At 38.7% G+C, this 24784-nt stretch overlaps 2 protein-coding genes, 1 long non-coding RNA gene and 1 other non-coding gene across 4 annotated transcripts; 1 reads left to right on the top strand and 3 right to left on the bottom strand.

The window, feature by feature from the left end:
- Nucleotides 1-2101: 2101 nt before the first annotated feature.
- Nucleotides 2102-2876, bottom strand: LOC133734202 (uncharacterized). Its single transcript, XM_062161843.1, has one exon. The coding sequence runs from the start codon at nucleotides 2723-2725 to the stop codon at nucleotides 2270-2272; it is 456 nt and encodes a 151-aa protein (XP_062017827.1). The 5' UTR covers nucleotides 2726-2876; the 3' UTR covers nucleotides 2102-2269.
- Nucleotides 2877-12222: 9346 nt separating this feature from the next.
- Nucleotides 12223-13503, top strand: LOC133732022 (photosystem I subunit O). The gene is made up of 4 exons (XM_062159481.1): nucleotides 12223-12419; nucleotides 12515-12584; nucleotides 12687-12872; nucleotides 13315-13503. Exons 1-4 carry the CDS (start codon nucleotides 12338-12340, stop codon nucleotides 13403-13405), a joined length of 429 nt encoding a protein of 142 aa, XP_062015465.1. The 5' UTR covers nucleotides 12223-12337; the 3' UTR covers nucleotides 13406-13503.
- Nucleotides 13019-13090, bottom strand: TRNAQ-CUG (transfer RNA glutamine (anticodon CUG)). The gene has a single exon. It is a non-coding gene; the product is annotated as a tRNA-Gln (tRNA).
- A 157-nt stretch (nucleotides 13504-13660) lies between the features above and the next one.
- Nucleotides 13661-15038, bottom strand: LOC133732023 (uncharacterized). The gene is made up of 2 exons (XR_009856906.1): nucleotides 14661-15038; nucleotides 13661-13910 (listed from the first exon to the last, which is right to left on the bottom strand). It is a non-coding gene; the product is annotated as an uncharacterized LOC133732023 (long non-coding RNA).
- Between the last annotated feature and the right edge of the window lie 9746 nt (nucleotides 15039-24784).

The following is a 24784-nucleotide window of genomic DNA, read 5'->3' as shown; positions in this document are numbered from 1 at the left end:
ATTCCTAGCATGAAAGTCAGACGGACCCCAAGAGTTTGGAACAGTCAGTGGGGTGGCGAAATCGGCAACCTAGTTACTGACCCTTATTGGAACTCTCTTTTTTCAAAGAATTTCATGCTCCTTTGCTCCTTACCACCAGCCTATATGTTATTTATGTAATACGTAAAGAGCAAACCTTACAAATAGATTCACAGAGATTCAGCATGTCATAAATATAAATAATTGTGAAATGAAACAAATGAGACAATTGTGTTTCATCCAACCAATTCAAGTACAAAAAGTCCACAGAACACCTGAAAGACTTTCTCTCAAAGAATGCTGATCTTTCTCTTAGATTAGATAGACCAGATCAACATAGCTGTTCTGCTCTTCAATATGCCTACATCAACATTATATTCCATGCCAACTTCCATGCATTTCTGGAATTGAATGGATTAAACCCCATAAATACGCACACTCATGCCCAGACATGAAAGAGAAAAAAGGATGCTCTAGGCCCCAAGTGATCAACAGATTCCTCCTCTCATTTACTTGTACAAAATCCAATCAAGTTACTGATTCTCTTATAATGAACCAATTTATCTTGTCATAGAGAACCCTAACCTGAATCTATGAAACCCTAATAACAATTAACATTGTAATCATGTATTGCCGCATATATTTCCCCAACAGACATGCCAAATCCCCTAATTCCCACATCGCATACCAAACCAAGTGATTAACCCCTTCTGTTACCAAATCATGCAATAGACGTTTAACTTTAATAAGTGTTCAATGAATTTTATCTCCAATCAATCTATAGCTAAGCTCAACAATGCAAAATTATAAACCATAATTAGCCAAAATTGACATGTCTCAGGGAAACAGAGTAAAGCATACCTCTCTCTTTTCAGAGTCCTTCTTCTCCTGTTTTGTGACGTTCAATCCATACCTACTCATTCTTCTTCAACTTCCTCTTCTTTCCCTGGAAATAGCATGAACTACAAGAATCCTAATTGGTAATAATCAGGTGAAAATTTCCACCCAATCAACAAAAGCAAAGAGAACCAAAGTAAAAAGGTTGAGCCATAAAACTCTCAAATACATTTCTCATATTAAAGTAAGTATAACCTCAGAAGTTCATCAAACTTTTACATACTACAACTTCTACACATCCTTATAAAATAACTGGTATTTTGGTATTTGCACTCTACAACCAGGTTACCTGTGGTTGTATTGGTGAGAATTAAAACATTATCTTCAGTCAAAGCAGCAACAGTTATGTCGTTGGTAGAGTAGTTCCAAATAATGAGTATATAACTAAACCCACTTCAAATGAGCACACCAATTCCACCCTTGTGCCAATTAAGGTGAATCAAACCTTAGTTACTAGAATGAATTGCAATTCTTCCTACTTTGCTTGCTCATGTAACAATTGTATAATATTTCTAGAGACTGAAATTGTTGTATATACAGATGAGGAGAAAAATGATAAGGACACCATGGCATTGCAATTTTATGCCATAAACCAGCCATGTCCTCTTAAGATAGTATAGACATTCCTAGCAAAAAAATGTTACATGAACCCTAAGACTTCAGGAAAGTCAGTAGGATGGAGCATTTGGAAAACTAGCTACTGAGCCTTATGGATCTCTCTCTTTTTGGTAAAGCTATTCAAAGAGTTTTGTACCCCTTTCTTCTTTACTACCAGCCTGTTTCTTATCGTGTTACAACTTTACAAGTATAAAGAATCGTCAAACGAAACAAAATGCCAACTTGCATCAACTTGTAGAATTGATGGTATAAACCCGCTAGCCTCATACACACACATGAGATACAGAGAAAAGGATGCTCCAGCTCCCCAGTGATCAACAGATTCATCCTCTCAATTACTCGTACAAATCTCTAGTAAAAGATCTAATTTGTCTTCTACCAAAGAACTAACATAATATTGTCACAGATAACTCCCAACAAAATTATCCCATATCTCCCCGAATCCCGACATAGTTAATCAAAGTAAGTGATCCATTCACTTCTACTACCCAATCATGCAATGAGCTTCTAATTGTACAATGCATATTATCTCAAGAATACAAAATTATAAAACACATTTAGCCAAAGATTGACATGCCTTAGGCAAACAGAGTAAAGCATACCTTTCTCTATGAAATAATAGGAGGCTCTGCTTCCAAATCCCAATCCACAAAAGCAGATAGAAACAAAGACAAGGCGTTTAATTTCTCATATTAACAAAAAATACAATCTCACAACTTCATCACATTTTCAACGTCTACACATCCTTATAGTACAACTGGTATCTCGGAATTCGTTCCGGCGGCAAGGGGCAGTTCACAATTAGCTTCCCTTTCATCGCTCCTCTGAAAATCGCCTCCACGACATCAATGAAGTCCTGCTTCGTCCGAAACGCGCCGATCCATTTGGTGTGATCAGCAGTTCCGGAATCCATCTTCATATGATGGGCGTTGAAGAAGAAAATGGTGGAGGGAAACAAAGTGATGTCGAAGTAATGGAGGTAGACCTGAATGTCGTCGGAATCGACATCGACGAGTGCCACGGTTGCGAACTTGGAGACGTCGCCGGCCGATTTGGCGAGAACGTCGTCGAGAAGAAGAGAGACGGAATCGGAAGCGCGGCCGAAGCGGAGGACGAGGACCTTGTCGATGGTGGATCTGATGATCGAATCCACCTCTTGCTTCTTTGTCAATGTCGTCAATAGGTAACTCATGGTTCTTCGATTTGATCGTGAGACCAAGAGAACGCGGTGGCGGTGAAGCTGGCCGGATTTGAGATTAGGAGGGAGGTTTTGATGTGGGAGCTGCGAGGGAGAAAGAAGGAAATAGAATAAGGGTCATGGATAGTGGAAAGGACCGGATTTGTTGATAACTTATGGGTTTGGATTTAATAATTCGATACATTAGTCCGTTAACAATTCAATTCATTGTCAATAATCTGGTCCGTCTTAATTCGAAATATAATATTTGAGAGCCCTCCTTCTAGTAAGAATCACTAAAATGATGACTAGTCGAGGACTTTCTAATAAACGGTTTGGGAGACTCACTTTTCAGATATATTACGGCAAATCAATCGTTAGATGTTTATGTATGCATTAGTATATCACTTCTGAAAATTTTCTTTCAAATTAGTAATTGTTAAGGTACCGAATTAGATTAAATTAATGGACGAACCAAATCTGTCAAACATGAACCGTTCATGTTCATAACTGATAAATCATGATTATGAATGTCTTAACGATTTTCAATTTGGTTGAAAAATTACATAAATGATCTACACATAAATATTTAAACATCTAACGGTTGATTTGTGAAAATGTGATCGAAAAGTGGGTCTACCGCAAAAGTCCTCAAGTAGTCCTCATTTTAGTGGTCCTCATTAAAAGGGCTCCCTATAATATTTATAAATATAATTATTCTTTTTTCAACTTTATCTCATCTTTGCGGGTTCTTTGTATGCATTAATTCCTACTCCCCTTAGCCAATCACTCAAGCAGACCAACCCCTCAACCATCATAGGGGTGAGTGAAGCTCTGAAAGGGTCAATCACTCTCTTTCCAAGGTAAAATGCAGCTTCTGAAACTGTTGCTCCAGAAATTCATATACGTTGTTGACTTCTTTAACTGCACAATAAGAAAAGACAATTGAAACCTTCGTGAGAGAGGACCGATGTGGTATCGGTCAAAGAGACTCTGATGGTCAAGTCAATAAGAGTGTTTAGGATTTTTGTATTCTGAATGCTTATGTATGTGAGCTCGGATTATATTATCTTCAGATGGTGTATTTATAATGACCGTGTATGAAACCCTAGTTATTTTCATATTGCATTTGGCTTCCTTGGAGCCCAAGGAAGGTTCTTGAATCCTTTTGATGTTTAGCCAGAGTAGAGGTTTAGGTGATATTGGCCTCCTTAATTGGCTGAGCAAACTTAGCGTGTAAGTCACCACATGCTCAGTCTCGTTCTGGAGTCTTCTAGTCCAGATTAGACTGACTCGAATGAGAATGGTTTATTCTGCATTGAGGTACTACAAACAATCCTTGGTAATCTTATACATAATAGAATATCTTGGAGCATTCTCCTTCCACTTGTCCAAAATTTGAAATTTTAGGTTGGAAGGGTCTTCTGAAGCCTTCAGCAGATACTTGCTCAGCTCATTCTAGATCACGACAACATCTTTCTCCTGCCTCAACAACTTGAACTAATGCAGATTTGATACATGACCTGTCCTCATCAAGTTGCACAAATATAAACTCAAGCCTTGGCATTGTCCGTTCCTTGAAGCTACAGTAACCATTGGGTCAAACTTCACAATTCAAAGAAAAACAATGCAATTAGTGTATCATTTCCAGAAACTAAGTTGCAATTTGAAGTAAAGTGAAAAACAGTAAATATGTTACTTGCATATTCATTAAACAGCTTGGCCAATGTTTTCCTCACTTTCTTAATCATCATAAAAACCAATCATTGGTCTACTTAATTGCAACTTTAGGAAGAAGAACTCAAGATATAACAGTTTGTATCTTGGATCAAGAATCACAACAATAAGCAGAATCTTGTTTAAATCTTCAAGTTGCAGTCACTACTTGTCAAACTTCTTTTTCATCGAGGTCCCAAAGTTAACAAGAAGAGGATCCTCACTGCTTATGCACTTGTCCAACTCACTAACAATTGTGCACATCCAAAGCAGAGGCTCATTGGTAGTTACAAACTCAGTGGACTAAACTTCAAGGTGGCTTTACAGAAAATCTTGGAAATTTGACCAGCCCTGCTGCCTTATCCTAATTACAGCTTTAAGAGGCCCTTCTCTCTTGCTTCCACCCACTCTCTCTTAGAAATAGCTCTCAAATTAATAATCTTCATCCTTAAGCCTAGTAAATGCCTTCTGGTACTTCACAGCAATATCTAACATATAAAGTATGTTGAATTCCATCATGTGCAGACATATAAAGGGACAATTCCTTCCTTGTGCTCAATCTTTTCTTGAGCTGCACACTTTCTAAACTTCTCTAGCCTTGCTGGTGATGACCTAATGTACTTCATAGCATTCCTTATTGTGGTGACCCAAGATGGGGGTCCCACAGCGCCGCGACTCCGAGCCAATGAGGAATCGACATGTACGAATGGCATCTCAATAGCTCATCAAACCGAAACCGCAAGGCCTTTTGAGTTTAGGTTGTTGGTTTACAAAACACTTTCTTGGACAAGTCATTCTAGCAACCAAACAACACATTTTCAAAAGCGGATTTCGAAATGGGCTAAGAGTTTTGGGCTTGCGATCGGAGCCCAATTTGGAAAATAAAACAGATCACTAAGTAACTAAAAGTATGGGAGACGCGCCCCAGGGTTACGGGTCTCCCGGAATTTTTGTAAACGAGTAGGAAATAAATAAAAAGTAAATAAACAAGCTACTACAAAATCCGGTTAAGGACCAAAACCTTCTTTTGATAAAACTAAAGAGAAATGCGCCAAGCCGTGCCATGTGCCTCCCCTGTACGCTTCCCGACCACATACTCGAAACCTGCACACTATAGTAGGGGTGAGCTTTCGTCCTCGCATGCCCAGTAGGGGCCGACCCAACCATGCTAGGTTTGAAAAATAATATACTTGAAAATATTACTACATAATATTGTGCACGTTTATTGAAAAATGCTTTAAGAAAAGTGGCAACCACAAACATTCGTTTTCTTTCATAAAACATGTGCAGTATGCTTCACACACTTGGAGCTCCGAGATACTTACCTGCCGGCTAAAATAAGATAAATCAGTGACCGACCTGGTTCGTCCTGAGTACGAGAACCAGCCAACTACTCTGTAGTCTTTGTGACTACAAGTAGCGAAAGTGTCCATTTCTTGGCTCTGAGTCTCCTATGACTGGTTCACTGTCTGTACTTACCTTTCCCCGACAAACATAGGAGCACAGCCCCCTCCGGAGGTTCACGGTTATCGACACCGTGGGATCCCTAGGAATCAACGCGTCTAGGTCCCATTCACTTTCAGGTCACAAACATACAAAGGGTACAGTATCGCAACATGCAAGTCTAGCCTCGGTTTTCGCAATCAACAATTATCAGTTCTGAAACACATGTATCACGAGGCATCGACTGATGATCAACCAAAAACGTTCTTGCAGGAAACATACTATCATAGTATAGCATTCCACATATACTGAAAAACCTCTAACAAGGAAGGGACAGCTCACCCTACCTGGATATGGAGTGCTCGTCCTCGATCATTCGGGTTCGTTCCCGACTTTTGATCATTTTTCGGAATCCAAGCGCACATGCCCGAGTCCTTTAACAAAAATTATCTCCGATAAGTAATTAATTCATAACTCACTTTAAAATTCACCAAATAACCCATGATCGATAATTATCAAAAACCATTCCCGAACAACTCACTTGGAATAGTAAGCCCATTTGGGATATGGTGATCATACCTCTTTCAATAATATAGTTTGGGTTAAATATACTGTCTACCATTCCTTTCTTTTAGTAACAATTACGCTTACCATTCCCAAATAATCCAAATGATCGATGTAGCATTTGAATCACTTGGGATATGTTGATCATACTTATTTCTTGAATGTATTTCAGGTCAACCAGTTTGACCATTTTACTTAATCTTTAAAACTTAACAAATAAATAGTGATTATCATTCCCGAACAATTTCATTTCTTACTTTCATTTTGGGATATGACAACTTTAGAGTACGTTGTTTGACACTTTGACTCAATCTCAAATATTAACTTCTTTACAGAACTAAACCAAATCAATCATTCTTTGTCCACCGCGTGATATGATATTTCCAGCATTGCTAACAGATTCACCCCTTTTATTAACAAAGCCAACCTTCTCAATACAAAAGCCAATTCATACTCAATTCACTATTACGTCAACTTTCTAACGAAACCGACCACTCTCTGAAGCATTAACCATTTCAGTATTGCAAACCAAAGTTCATTTCACTTATTCAATCAAACCATAACTTCAACTTATACAATCAGGTCACAACAATACATGTTCAAGATACCCAGACCCTTACCATAACTTCTTTTCCACAGAGACTCGATTTAACATAGCTGCACTTCACCACCATCAACCCATTCGGATCCCTAGCAGAAATTATACCATCAACAAACAATTCCCGCAACCAATTCCAAATCCAAAACATAGTTCAAGGTTCTTACCCTTCTGTCGATATCAATTAAAACTATCACAGGAGCTTCTCCTCTCCAAAAATCTCAAATTCGCAGACTCCTCAAAAACTCACATCTCAGATTAAATAATCAGGTTAGGGCTTTGATTCGTAACAGCCAAAAGGCTTTGTCCAAAGAAAGGTGACGAATTTACCTAGTAGAGAAGGTCTGGTAGTTCGGCCGTGGAGCACAGCGGCGCTATGTCGGCTCAGGTCGGAGCTAGAGGTCGGGGGTCTAGGGCTTTGGCGATTGACGCGACGTTGATCCTATTTCTGGAGGTGGTATCGCTCGGGCGAGGCCGGAGAACGGTGAATCGATCTCGACAGAAGGAGAGATTCCGGCGGCGCTCGTGCAGCCTTGTCCGACTTCGGTGGATGGCTAGACTTCTGGGTTTTCCTCCTCCATGTCTGTTAAGCCAAGCAATAGCGGCGGTGTGGCGAGATTATGGTCGGAAACCGACGAGGCTCGAGGAACAGTGGCGTCGTGGTCATGGGTTGGCGAGTGTAGAGGCTGCCGGCGATGCATGTCGGTGCTGAGGCTCGGGCTTGGGTCGGATTTGGATGTAGGTTCGATTGGAGGTGGCGGTGACATGAGGTGGTGGCCGGAAATGATGTTTTCCGGTGAAGGCAGAAGGAAGAAGAAGAGAGAGTGAGGTCGGGGGAGAAAGAGAGAGATGCGGCCGAGAGAGGAGAGAGGGAGAGAATGGGAATCTAGGTTTTTTCCCTTGCCAACTTTCTATTTATACTTGCGTGTGTAAAATATCCATTTTACCCTTGCGACAAATTACGAAACCGTCCTGGCTGGTTACTTCCGGGTTTTGGGGTTCGTTACTTTACTCGTTTTTCGTCAACGACTTCTTTAGTAATTTCTCGACTTCGTCTAGAGTCCAAAACTCAATTTCCTTAAGACTCAATATTCAGAACTTTGTTACAACCCAACTCATCTCCTTCTCAAATTTGCTTCGACAATCTCTATCTCCAAAAGCTCTGGTAATCCTCTAGGCCCAAATGGAAGAACATTGGCCCAAACAAAAATTATAGAGCCCAAATTGTGATCACGACACCAAAAATAATTTCCGAAATTAATTCCTTTACTTAAATCATCTTGCGAAAATCTTATTGACGAAAAATTACCTTCTAAAAATTAAACAAAATTTTCGGGGGCTCACACTTATGCCATCAATGGAGGAGCTATTCCATCCCTCACAATGAGGTTCAGAATATGGCAGTAACACCTCAAATGCAGAAAACTCCCTCCCAACACCAACTGATTCCAGTTTTCTATCTTCTCCTTCATGTAATCTAAAGCCACCTGATTTGGACTTGCATTGTCCAAAACTATTGTAAAAATTAAACCTTATTAATCCACCACTTAATCAAACAAGATTCAAGTAGCTTTCCTATGGTTTATCCCCTTGTGATTTGGAATCACATAGAAATTTAAAATCCATTTATGCAACTCCAACTAGTACCTACAAGGTGAGCAGTTAACACCATGTAATTGATGTTTTGGATACTTGTCCAAGTATCCGTTGTAAGTGAAACCCTCTACTGATTAACAAATAGAAACTCCCTAATCCTCTCCCTCTTAGCTTGATAAAGCGTCCAAATATCTCTAGCTATGGTTCTCCTAGAACGTGGCCTAAATTGCGACTGAGTCACCTTTATGAAGTCTATAAACCCTGGATTCTCAACAAAAGAAAATGGCAGTTCATCACAAACCGCCATTTTAGCACCAACAGCAATTAAATTACCTCCACTTTCAGCTAATTCAAACATCAAGTACTTCTGCTTCATATTCAGGACATAAATTGGCCACTTCTCGCATTGGTAGAGCAAATGCGTCCTCATTTCTGATGTACTATTGCTTCTAGAGTCGCTGGCGTAGGTTTGCCTTGAACAAGCTAGTTTCATCATACTCCCATCTGGATTCTTTAATTTGTCGAAGTGTTGGCAGACCAGTGAAGTGTTCTTCCTCTTGCTCTTGGTGGATCCTTCAGGTTCTTCAGGAATTCTTGGAAGTGCTTGAATTGGTGGTACTGGACCAGTAAATCAACTACAAGTGTTGGAGTCCGTATGGGGGATTTCCAATGCTTGAATATGCAGTTGGAGTTTGTGTAGGAGTTGGTGTCGAAGTCAGAGTTGAGGATATCCCTTCCATAATATGGAAATACAAAATCCTAAATCAATTTCAATCAAATCAGAAAGCCTCAACTTGAATTCAAAACCCTAATTTTGAAACCTTAATCTAATTGAATGAAATTAGAGAGCCCTAATTTTAGAACCCTAGTCTAATTGAATGAAATCAGAAAGCCCTAAATTAAAAACCCTAATTTCGAAACCCTAATTGAATGAAATCAGAAAGACCCAAATTGAAAGCCCTATTTTCGAAACCCTAATTGAATGAAATCAGATTGCCCCAACTCAATTTACAAACCCAGAGCCCCAGTTTTGGATATCAAAACCCTAATTTAAAATTTTTAATAAAATCCCTAAATCGATTTTGAAAATGATAACTCAGAAGCCCCAAACCAAAATTTAAGTAAGGCTGGGCTCGGGTCGGGCCGGGCCTTAAATTTGGTGAGACCGAGACCGAGCCCGAAACAATCGGTCCGGGTCGGTTCGGGCTTTTTCAAAATTGGAAACCGACATAAACCGATCCCAAATGGGCCGGTTCGGTCTTCGGGCTTTTCGGGCCCAAAATCCTGTTTCCCAGCTTGTCCAAATAATATGCAAAATATGCACAAAATTGGGTAAGAAGCGTGGTTTGAACCCCTGACCTCTTACACATAGGCCTTACTCCTAACCACTGGAGCACGAGAGTCTCTCAGTATATTATGTGCAATGTTTATATTTATATCATCCTAGGTCATCCCAGAACCTATTTAAATATAAATATTGCACAAGACTCTATGCCTTTTACTTTCTGACTTTCTCCTCTCTCTTTCTTTTCTTCGACACTCTTCTTCTTCCTCTGCAATTCTACATATCTTTATCTTCTTCTTCTTCTTCTTCTTCTTCTTCTTCTTCTTTTTTTTTCTTTCTTTTTTCTTCCTCCCCAATCCCCATTATGCAATTCTCTATTTATCATATATTCATCAAATCATCATCAATTAGATCATGCTCACCGAAGGGAATGATTGCCAGCAAAGCAGAGCAGAGAAAAGAAGTGGAAGACGATGAAGAAGAAGAAGAAGAAGAAGGGCCTGAATTCAAATGACTATGGGTTCCTCATTCGATTTTGGATTTGGATTTGGGTTTGGTGATGGTGAGTGATTTAGCTTTGGAATTAATTGGACAAACTGGGTTTCAGATATTGGAATCAAAATCCAATCTTTTTTAGCCTTCTGATCTTCTTCTCCGATCTGGGTGTATGAAATATTAGTAGTGTTTGTGTTGGATCTGGAAATGATGCAGTTGTGGTTGATGGGTTGCACCCGTCGGAGCATTTTAGGTTTGCAAATGGAGGGGAAAGGTTTAGGAGGAGGAGGAGCTGGCTTGAGAGGAGATTGAGAGAGGCCGAGATGGAGGAGAAATCGGTTCTTCTCGGTCTTTCGGTCCCGGAAAATATCAAGCCCGAGCCCGACCCGATAAACTGTAATTCGGGTCGGGTTTTGCACCGAACCGATATTTTCCAACACAAAACCGAACCGAATCGGGCTTTTTTGATCGGTTCGGGTCGGGTTCTCGGGTTCTCGGGTCCAGACGCCCAGCCCTAAATTTAAGAAGAAAAATTGAAAAAAAAATGAAGAAATTTTTAATTGCAAGACTTTTATACACTTTCTAAAACCAGAGAGAGATCAAGAAGAGAAGAGAAGATAAATTTTAACCTCACGGACTCACTGCCGAGAATAGAAGAATGAAGATGTCAGGGTTTCAGTTGGAGCAACGTTTTGGTCGGAGATTTGAGAGAGAAGAATGGATTTGGTCTGGGCAACGTTCTGGGAGAGGGTCGAAAGATAAGTGAGAGTTTTCAGAAGAGAAAAACGAGAGAAATGAACTAATGAAGTCGTGCTGCTGAGTTAGAGATTAGGGTTATTGGTTCCGGATCAGGTGCAATATATCAACACCATGTAAGCTTGGTGTGTAACCAATCAGAACTAGAAAAATATTAAAAATTCAAAAATAAAACTAAATAAATAATCGAGTCAGGTGGTTTTAATTCAGATGGTTTATGACTCCGACCCGATTCTGAACCATAATGATGTGGGTCGGTTCGGTTAAGTAGCAAAATGACTCCATTTTGCTTTCGGTGTTGGTTGGGCGTTACCAAATTTTCAATACATTATGGCCAGTTCTAGATTCAGGATGGGTAGGCTGTTAAACAAAAAATATAACTATTTCCAAGGCTCCTGCAGATATTTCCCTACGTTGTCATCAACCACCACTATTGCATAATCACTTTACCAGAATTTTTCATTACTCATACATATGTATAACATTTTATTAGGTTTGTTCTCGAAACCTTACTTGTTTTCTTACTCTTTTTCTTTTTGAGTTTATTTTTTTGTGGATGTTAATTTGGATGATTTATTCTTTGAATTTTTCTTTAGCTTTATCAAAAAAAAAAAAAAACAGATTATACACAAATAGGTCCCGACTATAGTTTTCACAATGAGCTCTTTCATATTTGATGAATCTCAACTTCGACCCTCCATTTATGCTAACTCCGCCAAAAGAATCTTGTTCAGTTGATTTTTTGTTTTTTGTTACAATCTTGTTTAACTGACTTTTGTCCTAAGGATTTTTTTTTTTTCCTGCGTTAATATCATAAATATCCCTCTATATATATCTAATTAATCTTCTATGTGCTAAACTGCTAATATAAGGATTATGGATTATCACATACAAGTTGCAACATGCTTGAGCTTGAAAAATTTAATGATGTAACACCTTGTGGTATTTGATGAACGAGTCCCCACTTTATCCATGAAGTCCCAGGTGGCAGTAGCTCATTGAAGCAAAACCCATCCATACCATTACGCAAATCCAACCCATCTTCCACAAAATCTCAATCTCAGAGAGCTGACAAAACCCTACCCCTTTCAAGTTTCCAAACCACCACCAACACCTACATTTCTTTCTGACTCGACCACTCCGAAGCTCAGAGTTAGAGAGAATCTGTTCAGAGATGGCGACAAGCTTCGCAACCGCATCGACCGTCGTAGGCCTCGGAAGCTCGCTCTCGTCCAAGAGGACATGCCTCTCTTCAGGTGCTTAACAATGTCAACGTCCTCTTAACTTGCGCTGCTGTCTCTAAAATGTGCCATGCTAGCTCTAATATGCGCGCGCTTTTGATTAATTACAGACTTTGTGAAGCCTGTTATGGTTAGGAGCCCTCTGAGGCAAGCAAAAGCTTCTGGAGGAAGGTTCACCTGGTAAGTTATTTTGTTTAAACAAAATGAGCTATATGCTTAATTATGGGTAACTATATATAGCTGATGGTTAAATCCATGCATATGCATGAATAAATATTATAGCATGAGCTTCCAGAGTGATTGGCTGAGGAGGGATCTGAATGTGATCGGGTTCGGGTTGATCGGATGGTTGGTGCCATCGAGCGTTCCGGCGATCGACGGCAAGAGTTTGACCGGGCTCTTCTTTGACAGCATTGGAGCCGAGCTCGCTCACTTCCCCACACCTCCAGCTCTCACTTCCCAGTTCTGGTCAGTAACACTAGTCTACTAACGCACTTTCCTTTAATTTTTGTGGCTTATTTGATTTTAAAAAAAAAAAAAAAAAAAAACCGTAACGGATCATTTTGAAGGAAAAGAAAAATGTGTAACGGATGAGAGGAGGAAAAATTAAATAAAGGTCCCACCGAGATTTGAACTCGGGTTACTGGATTCAGAGTCCAATGTCCTGACCACTAGACCATGGGACCAATGTTGCTCGAATAGCATTACTGTATATTTTTATTAAATAACTTTTCATGTTGGGAAAGGCTAAAAAAATAAAAATAAAACATATGAAAAAAAAAAAAAAGCCATGACGCATTGTTTCTAATTTATTTGAACTCTTTTTTCAAACCAAAATTTAAATTAAACTCGGTATTTATTTTTACTGGGAATAAATATGACTTGGATATACATTCTTTGTTTTGAGCAGGTTGTGGTTGATCTGCTGGCACTTGGGGCTTTTCATCACCCTTACTTTTGGGCAGATTGGCTTCAAGGGAAGGACTGACAAGTACTTTTGAATTTGATCCTCATGAAGTAAAATCTGTATTTGATGTCAATTATCTTGATTTCTCCAACTCTCTTCTCCCCTTAATGGTCAAACATATTATTTCTTGCATTATTATGTACTCCATGTAAATAACGAAGGGTTTTTATTAGGCCGGGCCAAACCCGGCGGGTTTGCGGGTTTTCCGTTGGAACCCGTAAATTGGTTTTTTTTTTTTTTTTTTTTTTAAACTTTTTATCAAAGCAACTAAAACCAGTTAAGACCTATGTATATAATTTTTTTTGATTCATTCTTTGATGAAATAGCATCAATGATAATAGTAGCTACAAAGATTGAAATAGGTTCGAAATACATATTTAATGTACTAAATAAAATACATATTTAGAAGACAACCAACATTGAGAACTCTTCTTCCTCTTCTTTCTTCTAGAAGGCAAATCATCTCTTAGTACATTTCCTATTACATCTTCTCCTCTTTCCTCCGTAGATATAAATTGGGACTCATCATTTGTACTCATCTACAAAAAAAAAGAAAAATATTGAGGTTAATCTTCTAATTGTACCAATTCAAGTATAATTGCACAATGGAATTCAAGTATAATTGCACAATGGTGAGAGTAGTTAAACGCTTCAGCCTTCGTATTCAACTTAGGACATAACTCTAAATGAACAATGCATGTGCAATTCCAGTCATACGTACACATGACTACACACTAATCCATATAATTAAAAAATCTTATGTATAGCTAGGTAACTTGATATTGCGTATGGTGTTTGCATTTTCTATCTGTACTTGAGCTGCATTGGTTAATCAACTGAATCATGTCATCCTTGATTCATAGGTTCAATGATAGACTAGAAAGGGTTTCAAAGAAAAGAAAATGATACACACAATAACCCATATCCAAAAACTGACCAAACTGCAAAAACTGTAAAGGGTTTCAAAGAAAAGGAATTGTGGGTATTGGAGACAGGAGAAAGCCATGAGAGAGAAGCAACAAAACAGTAAAGACATGAGAGAGAAGCAACAACCCAGATTACGGGTTTGCCTTCACTACCTGTATGCAACAAAAACAAACTATATATTTCATTGTTTGCGATTGTTGGTGAACACTCCAGAGAGAAGCAACAACCAAACCCAATGATACAAATTCAATGATTTAATCCATCAAGGATTCAAGATCCATACTTTCAACAACAAAAGAGCACAGATTAATAAAAGCAATAAAGACAAACTGAGAACTGAAGAGAGAGATCAGAGATGGTACCTTCACTACCTTGTTTCCACCCAAATCCCAATAAGCACTTCAGAACCCAATCCCAGCTCAGATCTCTCTCGCTCTGAAATTGTGGGTTTGGATGAAGAAGAGAGAGATGCAGTCATGGACTCTACGAGAGAGGCAGAGAGCACGGCAAAGAGTCTGTCATGGATCGCTTTCTTTCAGCAGAGTAGAAAGGGTTTTAATTTTCAGAAATTACTTAACGGGTTCCAACGGGCCTAACGGGTTTAGCACGACCCGGCCCGTTAATTTACGGGTTTTTGGCGTGCGGGCTTTTCTCAGCCCGAATTAATAATTGGACGGGTTCGTGCGGGCTTTTTCCGTGCGGGTTTCGAGCGGGTTTGCAGGTTTCGGGCTCAAATGCCAGGCCTAGTTTTTATCACAAGTATTTCTATAGTCTAAATATTGTGGTTAGATTTCAAAAGTTACAGAATTGTAATCGAGCTCACTAAATAATGTGTTTGTACTTCTATTTAACTTCCATTAAGAACTTTTACAAGTAACCATTTGAGCTACTTTACAAGGGTGAAATCATCAAAATTAACATGAAGTTTTATCATGAGATTAAAGGCCACGGGACTATTTCATACTTCAAAATTTATCTACTAGAAATTAGACCAATCAATGGAGGCTAGGGTCCAAAAATTCCAATCCTAGTCCTATAACTCATTTTGAGACTGGCTTCCAAAAATTCCATCTCCAACTAGCATAAGATGTAGTCTCATTTTGAGACAGCTGAAAACTCTTCCCAATTCGAGATTGTTTTGGTGCTCAGCACTTCTTCTGAGATTGTGGGCCAGACAATGGACCGGCCCCCCTTTGGTTGGCAAAAGTTGGAGAAACAAAGCCCAAAGTTCAGCCGTACTAGATGACAAAATTACGAGTCATTGGTTGAGAAGTTGAGATGCAACGGTCATATATTATGCGTCTGAGGACACTCTGTACAGCTGTACTGAAACAATATAAAGTAGTATCAATATTCCATATAGGGCCTGGCTTCCAATGACCGTGCTTCTGAAGAATTTGCTTTGTATATGTTGTAGTTAGCTACTGTTATTATCTCAAAATGGAGTTTCGTATGGCAATTAAAACTTTCTCCAAAATTCAAAAAAAAAAATTCTTGGATTTGTTTCCCGAAACAGCAATGAGCAAAGAAAAAGAAGAAACTTAACTAATGATGCCTCATGCCCTTTGTACTCTAATGATTCCTAGAGGGAGCCCCCTAGGGGAAGTAAAAAGGATCCGGATCCTCTCCTAAGAGCAAGTCCACTGGTAAGTTCTTGACTGGGCATAGTCAAGAAAAATCTGACTATATGACCTTGAGATGGATTCTGATGCTTCCACTGGTAGAAGATTGACTGGGCAAGGTTTTGCCTTTCTTGACTACAGCCAAGAAATAAGTCATAGCCATGACTATTTTCATGACCGATCAAGTATGAACGCCAGCTAGGCCCAGCAGCCATCGTGGCTGACGTCATGGAAACATGCAGAAGTGGACGACGCGCCTTGGAAGGGAGTGGAGCTCCAGGCATCGACGCGTGGCAAGGCAATTGACAGAAAGTGGAGCGCGCCAGAGATGGGCCAGCCTGCCACGTGGATTCTTCCCGTTGGTGGGTTTTGAATTCTGGGCCTAACGGTCAAGCAATCTCAGCCCTTCATTTCAATCAAATTTGCAATCCTACGGCTTACAATTAACATGTATATATATATATATATATATATATATATATATATTTTTTTTTTTAACGTTATGAACGGTAATAAAACGGTAACAAACGATAACAAAGTAAATTTTAAAAAATTCTAAACATTTCTCTATAAATACCTACCATTTATTTTACATCTCACACCCAAAAAATTATCTTTCATAGTAACCCAATTTTGTGCTTCCTCCTCTTCATATAGCTCTCATCTTCCAAATTTATTTATATCCAATATGGCCGAAGAAAGGGGAAACACAGGTCCAGTGGCCGGACAAGAGGGAGATCAAAATGAAGATGATAATATCCAAGACAAAAGGAGATGGACGGATGAGGAAGATGTTCAATTGTGCAAGTCTTGGAAATTAAATTGTTGGGCAAGATCCGGCTGTGGGCACAAATCAGAAAAACAACGACTTATGGATGCGTGTGAGGCGACACTTTGTCGCAAATTGGCCCCAGAGCCGATCAGCTTCCTCTTTGCAAGGAAGGTGGAAAATTTTGAAGGTTGAACTCTATGAGTGACATTGTGCATTAAGGCAAGCGAAAAATTGGTACAAGAGCGGTTCGAATGCGGTTGATGAGGTATGTATTTTTTGATAAATTGTCTAATTTGTTGATACATTAAATTAAAATATTACATGATAAATAATGTAGTTGATAAATAATGATGTAATTACAACGATGTTTATATTTGTAGTAATTGATTTTTTATTGTAAAACGGGATAGATACTTTTTTATTAAAATTATGACCTTTATATTTGTTGATAAATCTTATTGATACATTATAGTAAAATATGTCTTGATAAATAATGTAGTAATTATAATATCGTTTTAATTGTAGTAATTGTTTTTCGTTATAATTAAAATATGTCTTCATTAAAATTATGACCTTTATATTTGTTGATAAATCTTATTGATACATTATAGTAAAATATGTCTTGATAAATAATGTAGTAATTATAATATCGTTTTAATTGTAGTAATTGTTTTTCGTTATAATTAAAATATGTCTTCATTAAAAATTATGACTTTTATAATTTCGTAGCGAGATGAAGCACATAAATTGTGGCATGCCGGGATGAAGAGAAAAAAGAAGCCAAAAAAACACAATTTTCAGAGTTTTGGTAGTTACGCTGTTGTGGAGGGCTTTGCACAATTTAAAGACATTCCCAGTCATACATCTGGAGGAACATCAAATGAAGGAAATCAACATACGCCTACACAACCAATTCCTGGAAATTCTCCCATCAACTTGGACATGGATGTAGATGAGGTAATTGCAGGTGAAACTGCAGATCCTAATGTGAGGCCTCAAGGAAGGAAGGCTGCGAAAGAAGCAATCCGGAAAGCCAAGAAGGCAGCGAACAACCAAAGTCCTTACTCAAGCAGTCTCGAGAGTATAGCGAACAACCAAATAGAGGCAACCAAGGGCAAGAAAAAACTCGATGACGAATTCGCTTGAAGTCTCCAAGAGGAAGAGAAAAGAGCATGTATCCTCTTGCAAATCGAAATGCGAAAAGAGCAACTCCTATTTCAAGAAAGGCAAGATCGAATTAAAGAGATGGAAGAACTTATTAAAGAGAGGGAAGAGCGTATTATGGAGATTGATACAAGTAAAATGACGCCAAATAAAAAGCGTTATTGGTCAAGAAAACAAAAGAAGATAGCGGAGAAAGAAGATCTTGACGAGCAGCCGCCACCTTCTATGGGTGGATACTATCCGCAACCCAATTTTGGGGGTGCATTCCCACAACCAAATTTTGGTGGTGCATACCCACAACCTCCTTACCCCGGTGCATACCCACAACCACCTTACCCCGATGCATTCCCACAACCTCCCTTAACCGGTGGATTCCCACCACCTCCCTTCACCGGTGGATTCCCACAACCCCCTTACCCCAGTGGATACTATCCGCAACCACCTTACCCCGGGGGATATCCTACACAACCACAATTTTCACCTTTCTCTACGGGTGAGTCCACCAACCCGTACCCTAACCCTAATGATGAGCCTTCAAACACAAATTACCTTTCTAGAGAGGATGAGGATTATGATTTGAATAATTAGGTTATTATGCATGTTTGTTATTGTATTGTACTTTTTCCTAGTTTTTCATTTATGTAAGCGACAATTTAATGAAATAAAAGTTGTATTTGGAAATTCCATGTATTAAAGCACACACCTTATATTCAAATAAATAACACATAATAACATAATACGATGACGAATTCATATCACATTGACATAAAAAACATAGACATTGGCCAAACTAAAATGACACCAACTTTCCAAAACATAATACAAGCCAACCATCCGTAAATATTTTTGAAAAAAGTAAATTGCATAATTATGACATTAATTATCCGTAAATATTCATTATTATCATTACATCTTTTTTTTAAAAAAAAAACCAAAATTTTAAAAACTCTATGAACAGTAAAAAAAAAAAAAGAACAGTAAATTTAAATAGTGAAACTCACGGTGAACATTAAGTATGAACAGTACTGTGAACAGTGAACAGTGTTGACCGGGCAAGAAAACCAACGGGTGCAAACCCATGTCCAGTGGCAGTGAATAGTAGCTTGACTAGTCGAATTCATGACTTCTCGACTTTGCCTTTTCTTGACTACGGGTGCACTTGCTCTAACCTTCTTATCTGCTTAACCTACCTAAGCTTTCAACAACAGTGTAACACGTGTATAGGAGGCATCTAACGGCTCATATCAACTTTTCTCCACTATACTATTATTTTATTTTTTTCAATCCCTGCTCATTTCACGACCAAGTATTGCTCCTTTATCTTCTTCAAACCCAAACCCAGGCTTTTTCAACCCTCGATCAGCTGCCTCTAAAATCATGGTCTTCTTCAAACCCAGGCCTTTTCAACCCTTCATCATCTTCCTCTAAAATCATGGTCATAGCAGAGCTTATTTTCAATTGTTGCCTCCCTGATTTTATCTCACTCTTGCCGTTATTTTCCTTTGTTCTTCTTATTTGATGTTTCTAATTGTTGTTCAATAGTCAGAAGGAGTTGCAAATTCATAGCCTACCCCTCTCGAAAAACAGAGGACGATGAAATTGAAGCACAAGAAAGTTCGTTCCATTAGAGAGGGAGAGAGATCTATCAAAAAAATTGAAAGAAAAAGAGCATCGATTATGATGAAGGACAAAAAACCTTCGATTGTTGCTCTAAGCCTCCGAAGTGAGCTTTTCATTTGGCACCGAATTCTTGTCGGCGGCACGAAGCTATTTGGATCGAGGGCAAAGCGGAGCGAATCGGAGTAGATGGAAAAAGCTCTGTCTAATGAGAGAGAGAGAGAGAGAGAGACTATTTCAGCCGCAGGGATAAAAAAGAAGAAGTAAGAAATCAATATAAGACTACACGTGTCATTTTGTTGTTGAAAGCTTAGGTAGGTTAGGCAGATAAGGAGGTTAAGAGAGGATCCTTACTCGAAGTAAAAACAAGGCTCCCTAGAAGAATGTTGTTGCTGGTTCAAGCTCAAATCCGATGAAGACCAAAAAAAGCATAATGGTTCTAAGAAGAAAGCTAGTGTGGCAAGGATGACTTGCCCCTATTTTATTTTCCTAAAAGGTTTGATAACTCCAACCCTAAGGGGAAATGAGGTTACAACTGCTTGATAATTTGCAAGTTGGTTAGCCTATACTGGCAAGTGGTGCTTCTATGTGTCTTCTTAGAAGTACTAAATGTTCAAGTACTACAATTCCGTGCTCGCCATGGGTGGCTAGCAAATTATATTTTTCCCTTTGAAGGCGAGACACTTATTATTTGTAATAGAACTGGAGCACTTAATTCTTATGGAATAGTTGTGTACCAATGTAGGCCTAATTTTGCTTATTTGGTGTATGTACTATTCTGATTTTGGTTCAATGAAAGTTTCACCAGTAAAAAAAATATATATATGAAATGTTTAAGCCTTAAAAGAAGATAAGAATTGAAGTGAATAGGTGAATTTTATACACTAGTGGCTTCAATCTATTGGAACTAAAGGTTTTACCAAAAACGATACAAACAATAATGAAAAATCATAGAATTTTTAAGAGACTGAGGGTTCAGCGAAGAATTTACAAGCTGTGTGGAACTAGAAATATCACATAAGTGGAACATAAAAAGCTAAGGTCAGATGAGTCGATTGGCTCATACAAAAATGGAGAAGTATCACTTTATTTTAGATGATATTGTCCCCCTTAGACCATGCCCACACAATTTCGTATTTGGGCTTCCACCCCAAAACATGTCTTCCTATTGGGATGTGAGCTTCTACATACAAAGAACATCACCTTCTCTCCCCCGAGCGATGTAGGAATATAGAGCACAAGGTAGCTTGCTAGTGCTTCCAACACCCACCCTATGTAACAAGATTATGTCTGTTTTGAGCCCCACCATGACAATTCTGTTGTCTGGTTTCCACCCTAAAATACATCTTGCTATATGAATGTGAGTATACACATATAAAATACCTCACCTTCCCTCACTTGAGTGATATGGGATGTAGTGCACAAAGTAGCCTGCTCGTGACTCTAGTACTTGCCAAGTTTAGTTTTTCGGCTTCCACTCGAAAACGTGTCTTGCTATAGGGATATGAGTATGCACATTTCAAGATAGCATATAAGTGCCTCTAGCACCCACTCGTGCAAGTCATTACATAAGATTAATTTTATGTTTATAAATTGCCAAACAATCAACCTTCACGATATTAAGAAGGGTTAGGGTCTGGATGGTTTTTACCTTTGCTCCTACGGTGGAACCCGAACTTGATCTTGTGTTTGAAAAGGTGAAGGGCTTCTGCAGGTATTGTGGGATCTTTGAGCACGATGTGACAGGTTGTGACAAACTACTAGTGAAGGAACGAGAAGAGTTCCTGCTCCAACTGCCGACGGCGGCATTGGCGGATCTCTCCATTTTTTCCCCTAGCTCGTCCCGGGGCTCTGGTGCTTCGACACCCAAGGGTATGGCGTCATTGGATGGTATGGTGCCTGTTGGGAGTGGGAGCAATAATGCAGTGATTATTGGCTCTGGGGCTGTTCGCGATGATAAGAATGGGAAACTGACTGATATGGCGTCAGTGGAAGGGCAGACGTCGTTGAGCTCCAAGAGGGTGGGAACTCCAAGCTTAGTGGAGAAAGGTAGACCAGGGCTAGATATTGTATTTCTGAAGAACTCGGTGAGTACTTTCTCTTCCCCTCCTGTTCTGGATGTTATTAAGCAGCTGGAACTGCCTGTGGCTGCAACTCCTTCACCTGTTATTATGGACAAGGATGTGACTATTCAGGAGTTGGCTTCTCTGTCTGGGAAGAAGCGGAAGGCATTGAATGACTCTGCTAGAACTGGGAAGCGGTTCTTGGCTCTCCCAGAACCGGGACTTTCAATTGAGGAAAGATTGACTTTGGCTCTGAAACATAAGCATGGTCAACTCCTGATATCTCCTAAGAAGAAGAAGATGGGAAGACCAAAGGGTAGTAAGAATAAGTCTAAGCTAGCTCGGGATTTGACTCTTGAAGTGAAATCCAAACGTCCGAAAAAATGGAAGACTCTTAGTAAGGGTTCTGAGATTGATAATGCCAACGCTGTTGAGGGTATAATGGTGCAAATTGAGGAGGCTAGTCCTATTGTGGCTTCGGGTCCAATTGAAGGGGGAGTGGGCGAGGACTCGCCTACTTCTTTTGTTTCTATTTGATTTACGTTTAGGTCGCAAAGATCAGCTGCTGCATTGAATTTTTATGTTTGCTTCGGAGTTGCTCGATCTTTGTTAGAATAAAGGTGCTTAACTTTAAAAGGTGGGTGTACTTGGGGTATACTGGGCTCTTATTCTGTTTCTAGAATAGGTTTTTAGGGTACTCTGTAATACGGCTCTTTCTGACGGCCCCTTGGGGTGTGTCGTGTTGGTACTGCTTGCTGAAATACAATATTGGGATGACCTCATTTTACTCAAAAAAAAAAAAAAAAGTAGCATGCTGTCCTTTAAGTTTTGAAGAGATCCAATTTCATTCCTTTTAGTTTTATTTTAATGCTTTTACTAATGTAATGTCAAATTATATTATTATTTTTTAGTTTGGTTTTTCACTTTCATTCAACCAGAAATATCTTAATAAATGTCTTTAGAGCATTTTTAGCAATGCTAGTCATTTTTTTAGTCAAATTTTAGTCAAAGTAGTTGAAAAGTTATTATAGTTAGCCAATTTAGAAATATGTTTGCATCAGTTCTTTGTATATTAGGTAGATCTGAATTTATATTATTTATTGCATGAAGAAAAAATAGTTTAAATGTATTAATAAAATATATAGAATGACTTGAAATGATTGTTTTAAATTAACAAAAATAATAGAGAGCCTCACCTCGCTCTTTATATTTAAAGTGAGATAGCTATAAGTTAAAATGGAGAATCACTTAGGAGTCTGGTGTAGCTGCTAAAATTTATAAAAAGTTAAACATGCTCTATAGAATAGCTAAGGAGCCAAAATAGAGAGTCTAATAAAGATGCTCTTAGTCAGTCTGGTTACAATAATTTATTTATTTTTTGTTAAAGTAAGGACTTAAAATACAATAAGGAAGGTTCTCATACCTCAATGACAGTTTTGTGGTTTTGATGCATGCACGAGTAGATCCGTTCTTCCGCTTATTTTTTTAGGGTAAATTTTATTTTAGCTCCCTGACCTTTATACCATAAATCACTTGTGCCCTTAAACTAATAATTTCATTACGGTTTTCTAACTAAAATCAGAACATATACTTGCTAGCCTATCCTGAACATGCTCTATTGTAATGACGTCGAATCACATCTGAGTTTGTCAAGAGTCAAGACTACCAAGTCCAAAGATAAAAGAATTGATAGGTAGACAAAATGTTTGCCCATGTGTAGTTAAGAAAGACTGAGTTTGGCATAACTAGCCTGATTTACTCCTAGTTGGGCAATGAGGCCCGGTACCGTCGGTACCTCCAAGACCTTTTGTTTTGGTGAGGTGCTTAGCCAAAGTTTATTTTCTGGTTTTAGCTCCTACTAGCCAAGGAGATGAATTATTTAGTGGTGGAAGAATAGTCGTGCATGGATGGTTCGTTTGTTGAATTCTTAGAATATGGTGGTAACCATGGTGAACCAAAGTTGTTAACTTCATATTCACCTTTAACCAGTCTTCCAAAAAATAGTTTGGGCGGCCGCCTAGGCGTTGGGCATGGAGTGACTACCATGATTTTAGGCTACACGAAAAGGGAAATCGGGTTGCATTTCAACAGTATGGGCGGGCTCTAGGCGTTGGCTGGGTGCTGGCAGGCTCCCTAGACACATATATTCTCCTCTCTCTTGCCGTATCTCTCTCCTCGATGGCACAACGGGTCGACTCTCTCTCTCTCTCTCTCCCCTCTAATCTGCCAACTCCTTGGGCTTGAAGCGGCAATCAAACCAATTACTATGTGGATATGAAATTCATCCGAGCGGATCGTGATTTTCCCTTTTCCATTTTATAGTTTCAATCTGAATATATCGATTGATAACATTGTTGGTCGTATCAAATTTACTCTCTGTTTCTCTCTCTATATCCTTTCATTGTTGAGTCTTGCTTTTAATAGCTTCTGGGTTTCAATTTTTTTGGGTTCTGGTGATGTGTGTGTGTGTAAGTGTAAGTGTGAGAGTTCTGAAGGAGGCGGAGGAGCGCATAGTGTCAAATGGTCGAGTTTTGGGTTTCAATATTATTGTTAGAGCGAGTTCATTCGTTGGGTCACTGAGTCAGATACTATTTACTATTTTTTTATGTTTGTTTACACCCTCTGAGTCATTGACACACTTTCCACACTGACCTGGGTCAGTTTCGTGACCTATAAACTGATCTGGGTTAGTTTCACCCCAGGTCAGTTTGTAGGTCACAAAACTGACCCAATGACCCAGAGGATGGAAATAAACATAAAAAAAAAATTAATAATAATAATAAAAATAAAATAAAAACAGTTAACAGTATCTAACCCAATGACCCAACGGGTATATTCATTTTCGAATTTTTGATTGGTACAGGTAGAACAAGCTGTGTCCCCTCATTAATTGCTTTTTTTTTTTGCTAATAATAAGTATGATTGATACTATTATATATTAATTTTATGTCATAAAAATAATTAAAAAAATTAAAATCCACTTAGCCCCCTAGGCGCTAGTCCTTAGGTCACTGCCCAACTAGCACCTAGTTTTTTAGAACCTTGCCTTCAACTACATTCTTCCATCTTTTTGCTGGCCTTTGGGAATTCATTTATTATTTTCCTTCTAAAAAATTAATTTGAAGTTTTAACTTTCTCCTTTTTGAAAATTGTAAAGAAAAGAAAAGAAATTATATGAGAAAAAAAAAACTGAACCTAACCGCTCTGCTAGGGTTTAATCGTGAACTTCTCGGTTTCCGATCAAAATT

Source organism: Rosa rugosa, chromosome 2, assembly GCF_958449725.1.
Source record: "Rosa rugosa chromosome 2, drRosRugo1.1, whole genome shotgun sequence".
Taxonomy (NCBI): Eukaryota; Viridiplantae; Streptophyta; class Magnoliopsida; order Rosales; family Rosaceae; genus Rosa; species Rosa rugosa.
Note: the sequence above shows the minus strand (reverse complement) of the source record. Positions and strands in the feature narration are given on the sequence as shown.

Coding starts and splice junctions, on each gene's coding strand:
- LOC133734202 (XM_062161843.1), bottom strand. CDS start 2,725: ATGAGTTACCTATTGACGACATTGACAAAGAAGCAAGAGGTGGATTCG.
- LOC133732022 (XM_062159481.1), top strand. CDS start 12,338: ATGGCGACAAGCTTCGCAACCGCATCGACCGTCGTAGGCCTCGGAAGC. Junction 12,420..12,514: donor GAGGACATGCCTCTCTTCAG/GTGCTTAACAAT, acceptor GATTAATTACAG/ACTTTGTGAAGCCTGTTATG. Junction 12,585..12,686: donor TCTGGAGGAAGGTTCACCTG/GTAAGTTATTTT, acceptor TAAATATTATAG/CATGAGCTTCCAGAGTGATT.